The sequence below is a fragment of the Anopheles nili genome, chromosome 2 (genome assembly GCF_943737925.1).
Source record: "Anopheles nili chromosome 2, idAnoNiliSN_F5_01, whole genome shotgun sequence".
NCBI lineage: Eukaryota > Metazoa > Arthropoda > Insecta > Diptera > Culicidae > Anopheles > Anopheles nili.
The window spans coordinates 40,413,652-40,420,911 of record NC_071291.1 but is presented as its reverse complement, the minus strand read 5'-3'; the positions used below and the strand labels follow the sequence as shown (position 1 = coordinate 40,420,911).

Below are 7,260 nucleotides of genomic sequence, written 5' to 3'. Positions count from 1 at the left end.
GCGGGTGGGTGTGCCGAGCCGTTTGATGATTTTGATTCCGTTTTCGATCGGCGGAAACAGCTCGTTCAATTCCGGGGGAGGTTTGTTTTTCATTCGTCCACGCGCCCTCGCCGGGACTGTCACAAATTTATGCAAAATGTATTAAAGAATGACGAGTGTTCGAGCGTTCGGAATCAAACCTCCCAGGTTTTTGGGGAGGTGCCTCCGAGTGCTTTATTGTTTTGCCGTCGTTCGTCCACGACCGCCTCTCTCTTTCGCGATCGAAACAGTAATTGTATTGTTTAGAAGCGGACGGCACGGCCTTCGTGGCACGTTTTTTGGGAATTTATGCTTCTTTTTTTTCGTGTGCCTCCCTTACGGCTTCGTGTTTGGCTTGTCATAAACATTTCAGCAAAAGGGGATTTTTCCAAAAGCGAAGCTCGAATTCAAATAAATAAACGCCTTATCGCTTCTTTGTTGCGTTTTGAAGAGCATAAGCATTGAACACTTTGTTGTGGCTCTGGCTTGGCTTGCCGACTCGAGGTTTCGGCCCTAGGTTTGAGGTTTCGGCGAGAAGTTGAAGCCTGCCACGGCCGAAACCAGAACGACGGTACGTATTAGTTTTATGACCCGCACAACAATGTACGGTTCTTTTCCCTTTCCGAGCTCACGCCCAGGACAATCCAACTACGGCCACCGAGTCGAAAGTCTCCAGCTCGCAGGCAATGTCACCACCGGCACACGAAGAAGTGGCCCACAGCTGCAAGCCATTTCGAATGCTTACGCGAACGAAACGCCACTTCTAGACGCACCACGCAGAACGAAATCTCGTTAATTTCAAGCGTCGCAAACGGCAAGAAGGTCCTCTTTGCGCGGTTGGCTTTGCGCAGCGGACGCGCAACACGCACAAACTCCAGACGACAATGTTGCCAGAGGCCAGAGTAAAAATGTGAAATCGATTTAACGGCGCGGCCACCCGCGCAATGGCACATTTGGTCGCAATGTGTGTGTGTGTGCGCGTTAATGTGTCTGCGGCTCTTCCTGCGGTGATGGAATGAGAATTTTCACAGGAAGCGTTAACGCGTCAAAACGCGCGCTTTGGCATCGGGTATCGTTAATGTCGCGGAGACGCGAGTATTTATTTTTCTTAAATTTTACGATTACCCTCTACGATTTGTCGCGGTTGGGCGGGTTGGCCACTCGGGTCGGTTGGTGTATAAACCAATTAACCAAACACACAGAGACCGTTGTTGTTATGCGTCCTTCTTGGGAAGAAAAAATCCGTTATATGTTATTCCCGACGAATGTTTAGAAGGGTGTACGATCGAAACTAATTACCAGCCATAGGTTCTTCATTGTTGCGAGCGATACTTTTGGGCGGGTAATCGGCCAGCGCAGCAGTTCGATTATGGGACCCAAGCGTTTTTAATTTTTAACAACGCTACAATGTCACGGAATGGAAATGGAATGGCCTTTTTTTCATGCTAAGTCTACGGTCCGACTCAAATTGATTGCATTAGAGCATGTGTGAAGCTCGCAGAAGCGAATTTTAATCGAACCGTCGATCATCCTCGCTATCCGAATCTATTGGACGTCCTGCCGAAACGACGCTAATGTTGTTATATCATCAACGATGGACACAATCAAACTAAGAGTGGTGAGATCGGAATCCTGGAACCATGGCCAATATCGGTTAGCGGACAGTACAAGCCATACTTTGTGCGCTCAATGCAAATACCCCAACATTCCGAGGTTCCCTTTGATGTGCCAACGAACACGATGGATGGAAATCCGTCCGAATGTGTTTCGATGGGTGGATTTGGGCGTTATGTTTTAGTTCACCCTTTTTTTTCGCATCGAATCACGTATCATCAAACTCGCTAAGTCGCTATTCCAATCACCTTCACACCTTCCACAATAAATTGGTTGTCATCGAGCACAATGGACCCACTGCCGGTGGTTCTTGTAGGTGTTGATGGGTGCATCAAATAAACACCTCGCGTGTTTGGTTTGGGTGTTTGGGAACCCTACCGAAACGTATTTTTGGGTGGCACAACTTCACAGACCGAGCGGACGACGCGTGCGAAATATTAACCTCCCGCTCAATCAACAACACGTTCGGTCCTTTCGAACGGGTGGCGTTAAATTTTCGCACACAAACCCACGTGGTGGTCGCTAATTGCAACGCATAGCCTCGAATGCGGTAAAGCCACTCGATCAGCCCTAGGGTCGACACACATTCACACGCACGCACACACTGGTGCCAGGCGCGGGTTGGGCAAATAATAAAATTCAATTTAATTAAAATTGAAATTAAAACTGGAAATAATTACAAATAAATCATAATTATATCTGCGGTTAGATTGTGTGCGAGCTAATTATAAATCAATACCATCGGCATCGGCTGGTGAGCATCATCAACGGGGCACGCATAATGCGGGACAGCGTCAGCGAGTGGTTTTTGGGGCTGCCGAAGGGATTCGTATACAATTTAACCGCCGGCTCGCCAACCTGACTACGGATTGTCAGCATGCCACCCTTGCCCGAAGGGATGATGAGTGCCAGATTCCTTTGATGTGTGCAGTTCAACCGCGAGTGAGTGAGTGCGAACGAACGAACACAACCGAAACGAAACAACTGAATTTCGCTCTCTGATTCGCGTTTGTCGTTAATTTTCGGCTTGTTTTTTTTTTTTTTGGTTTTATTCGCTTCCCCCGTCGACGATGTTCACGCGCCGATGTCACAAACCCGCGGACACGCATGTAACAGCATAATTACTGATAATGTGTACGCAAATAAAGCAAGAGCGAAAAAATGCACGCCAAAAACATACGCGCTGCTCGCGGATTGTGGACGGGAATGGGAACCAAATTGAATCCGGCGCCACCTTTCGCTGTGTTGCAGTTCTTAGCACGAGCACTTCCGGTTGATTGAGCCATTCCATTAACTGGCGCACTCGTCGGGAGGAAATTGCGAAATAAAACGGTTCCATAACAGGTTGCGGTTTCGTTGCTCTTTGGCTGTCCTGCCGATCAAAAGGGCTGTTGAAAAATTGTCATCACTACGTGGGGCGGTTGAAATTCGGTGCGTGGTGCTAAAAAATGAAGGCAAAATCGCTCAACTGGTCGAGTGATGAGATTCGTTGGTTTCGACACTTTCAGGTGTCGTTCTTTGACGGATTTTACACTCCATTTCCGGTTGAAACTGCTACCACATGCAGTGCCTTTTTGGATGAAGTTAGTGTCACCTGTTTATCAGCAGGGTGGTTTAAGAGGGCACTTAGCTGCAGTTGGTATTCAGGGTTAATCGCACGAGTCTACAACACGCGTACTAATCGCCCATATTAAAGAGCCAAACGGCAGTTCACGCAATCCGCTGGAATGCCCGGAACTGCGACCTTGCCCACGTACCTCACCGTGAAGGGCTTGGGCTGACAAGCGAAACAGCCGTGTCGGTTGTCCCGCGATAGTGCTTAGAGCCGTTTGTTTACCTAGATCACAGCCCTGGCAGGGCGTGGAGCCTAAATCGAGTATTGCAGCAAAAGCAAAAGTAGAGCAGGCGAAAAAAAAACGATCGAAACTCGATTAAATCCCACAAACATAACAGGGCCACCACCACAAAGCCGGACCATGCGGTATCTCCTTAACTAGCTTGCGGCTTTGTACGTGTCAGAATGTCGTTTCTCGGTGTTCCGCAGTGCCTTGATCACTCAGACAGCATGTGCCACAACGTCGGCTAGTTGCATCCCGTTCCGTGTTCGACCTGACGTGTTTTTTGAGCCACAGCGTGTCAATGCGGCAGAGAGCCAACACACCTTTCGGATAGGGGTTTGTCGCGAAGATCACGCCCGCGGTGATACCGGCTAGCGAAATGAATGCGCTTTATTCGTCGCTAACTTGACAAACCTCTTGCTCTATCTAGTCTCAGACGGGTACAGGGTCATAGCGTTGTACGAAGAGGTTTACCAGAACACCTTCGCGTGTGGAAGGCCAAGCTAGGTTGCGACGTACGGTTGCTTGAGCGTTGGCAATCACGGCCGCTGAAAGCGATGGTTCCAACTCCTGCAGCAGCATGTTAAGCTGTGGAAGACGTCAAAGAGAGCTTTACTGACAGACAGGCTCGAAGGAGACACGCTTTCCGTACTCACCATTTCTTCCTCCGCGGGCGTGTTCGTAGCAGATGCGATGTTCTGAACCAAGCTGTTCAAGGCACCCTGACCGAGGATCTCCACGACGTAGGTGTAGTTCTCGATGAGGAAACGCACTAAGGCGTCAGTTCCTTCGCGAGTCGCCAGGACGGAGGTGAGCACGTAGTAGCGTTCTTCCGAATCGTAGTTAACCTGCAGTTCACCACCGATCGCAGTCAGCAGGTAGTCGTTGAGCTGTTCGTCGTTAGTCGAGCAACCAAGCGCGTCGATCAACAGCGATCGTTCGCCCAGGTTCTGGGAAGCTTGCAGCTTGCCGAACAGGTATGCGAAGGCGTCTGGTGACGCAGTACGCAACCCATAGCAATAGACGACCGTTGCCACATCCGGGTGGACCGGTTCATCACCAGCGACCTCGCGTTCAAGCGCAACTCGGGTGTCCGTGAGACAGCTCTCGATCAGCGTCCGACAGGCCCAGCTTGTGATGAGCTGCTTGAGGTACTTGTCGAGCAGTGGTTCGTCAGGTGCCACCGACGTGATGTCGAGCGTCAGGAAGAGATCTCCGATGAGTGTATCGATGAAGAGCTGGTACAGCACGTAGTCGGGCGTGCCACGCATGCGACTATCGAAGTAGTTAAACACACGCGACGCAGCCTGCCACGGTGGGTAATCGCGTTCGTTTCGAAGGTACGTCAGCAGCTCGAGAGATATCTCCAGATCCAGGCGGTTTGATCGCGCCAAGTGGAACGCATCATCGACTAGTTGGGCTCGGCTATGCAGTGGAACGTTTGTTGGGTCCTCCAGGAGGGCATCGATCAGTAGATTCCAGTTCGTGATATCGTAGTTCACACGATAGAACCCTGTTTGGTTAACATTGGCCAAGATCCAGCGGTCATTTGCGACCTCAGTAGGCACGCCGATAGCTCGCGAAGTCAGCCAGTTCCACTCGAGTGAGTCCGTGGGGGAATCGCCCTCTTCCAGCATCGTGTAGGGTATCATCCAGAGGGCAGTATCATCGGTAACGATTTTGTTACTGTAGAAGCGATCCTGCGAGAGCACGATATCACCACGGTACGTGCGTCGAACGTCCAGAACCGGGTAGCCAGCTTGATCGACCCAACTCTTGATGAAGTCGTCCAGCTCCACGGTGTCTGGAAGCAGGTCCATGGAGTCCGTCACCTGCACCATCGCATCGATGAAGTGGTCCGTGGTAACGGCTCCGAACTCATTGCTTTCTAAGTACACCCGAAGGACCTGCTGCCAGACGGGTTCCGTCAGTAAGTGCCGGAACATCTGCAACACCGAGCCTCCCTTCGAGTAAGCGACATTATCGAACAGACTGACGATGGTATCAAACGTAGCACCACGGCTAAACGTCATAGGGCGCGTGTTCTCAGAAGCATCGGACACGAGCACACGCTGGAGCACGTCCACATTGAACAGGTCGCGATATCGTCGCTCAGGGTACGCCAAATCGGCCGCCAGGTACTCGTACAGCGTAGCAAATCCTTCATTTAGCCACAGATAGCTCCACCACTCGGCGGTGACGAGGTTCCCGAACCACTGGTGCGCGTACTCATGCGCCACGATGGTGGTGATGAACGTTTCCGTGCGATAAGAGGTAACGCCAGGCTCGTACAACAGGTACTCCTCACTGAGGTGTGATAGGCCGGTTAGAGATTAGCAAGGGCTTACGCTCTACTCTATTACGCGCCACTTACCGATACTTACAGAGGCCCCAGTTCTCCATGGCGCCAGCCGAAAAGTCGGGCAATGCCACTTGGTCCACCTTGGGCAGGTAGGAGTTAAACGGTAGGCCCAGATACTCATCCAACACCGCCATTATGCGTACGCCAGCCTCCAAAGCGAACTCCATCTGGTCGAGGGCTGTTGGACGTGCGAATACACGCTGGTTCGCATCCATGTTTTCGGTATACGCGAAATCCGACACCAGGAATGCCAACAGGTAGATCGACATGCGTGGTGTAGTCTCGAACACCGTCACTACGTAACCGTCGGAATCTCTGGAAAGTCAGCGCAAGACAGTGGTCAGTCACCTACATCAGATCGCTTGCCAGGTTCTCACAGTGACAGAGAACAAAAAGGAGTACTATACCCAGCAATAGCCCATACAGGCATGTTGCTTACGGCCTGATAACTCGGATGGTGCTTGATCTGCAACGCCACGGTCGCCTTCAAACCCGGCTCATCAAGACACGGGAAGGCTGATCGTGCGCTAATCGCCTGGAACTGGGTCGCGCCCAGATAACGCCGGTCACCGTTCACGTCCCGGTACGAGCTGAGATAGAACCCATCCTCATCGACTCGCATATCTCCCTCAAAGTCGAGATGCAGGATGTACTGTCCCGGGATGAGCGCTCGGCGTATCGAGAAGATGCTAAACTCGCGCTCGGCATCGGTCACATAGCGTAGGGTTTCGAGGAAGGTCACGTTTGCGTTGCTTTCCGCGAGGTACAGCTCGTTCGCCGTTATACGCAGACCGCGATTGTGAACGTAGATGGTCGAAGTTTGCTGACGAACTTCCACGTGGATGTCTACGCTGCCGTTGTACGCTCGGTTGCCGGTATGAACCCGTGACTCTATCGCTAGATCATAGTGAGTTGGCACGATGTAACGTGGCAGACGATAGCGTAGTTCTTGAGCTGAACCATCCTGCAAGGGCTGCGTTTCATCGAGGTTCCAGCGGTCAAATTTTTTCGGCCTCCGCAGCAAAGGATGCTTTGCCTCAGCTGCGGGCTGCAGCCCGGCAAGGATACCGACGACACTAATCAACCAAAAAAGCAGCATGTCTGCTGAGCTTTAGTGCGATTTTGTAACTGAAACTGCACCCCGAATCAATCGATTTCCGTAATGACCATGACGAATTGTTTCGCACCGTTATCGATAAGCGCGAGGCGTTTTTTTTTGGGATAACCACCATTTGTAACCGCGGCTGTAAAATTAATTACGTCAATTAAACTGCCGGTTCGATCGCGATAAGTGGGAGATTAGTTATCCTCGGTGGGGCCCTTTTTCACGCCCGAAGGTATTGTGGGGATTTCGGAAGTACGCTCAATCAATCGTTTATTGCATACTGCAATCGATTGGTTTCAGTACATTACATCCGTACATCGGTA

At 51.1% G+C, this 7,260-nt stretch overlaps 1 protein-coding gene across 1 annotated transcript; it reads right to left on the bottom strand.

The window, feature by feature from the left end:
- Positions 1-3,902: 3,902 nt before the first annotated feature.
- LOC128722931 (aminopeptidase N-like) lies at positions 3,903-6,931 on the bottom strand. The gene is made up of 4 exons (XM_053816627.1): positions 6,240-6,931; positions 5,845-6,147; positions 4,127-5,777; positions 3,903-4,058 (listed from the first exon to the last, which is right to left on the bottom strand). Exons 1-4 carry the CDS (start codon positions 6,929-6,931, stop codon positions 3,903-3,905), a joined length of 2,802 nt encoding a protein of 933 aa, XP_053672602.1.
- Positions 6,932-7,260: the final 329 nt, after the last annotated feature.

Coding starts and splice junctions, on each gene's coding strand:
- LOC128722931 (XM_053816627.1), bottom strand. CDS start 6,931: ATGCTGCTTTTTTGGTTGATTAGTGTCGTCGGTATCCTTGCCGGGCTG. Junction 5,778..5,844: donor TGGGGCCTCTGTAAGTATCG/GTAAGTGGCGCG, acceptor ATCACACCTCAG/TGAGGAGTACCTGTTGTACG. Junction 4,059..4,126: donor CGCCCGCGGAGGAAGAAATG/GTGAGTACGGAA, acceptor CGTCTTCCACAG/CTTAACATGCTGCTGCAGGA.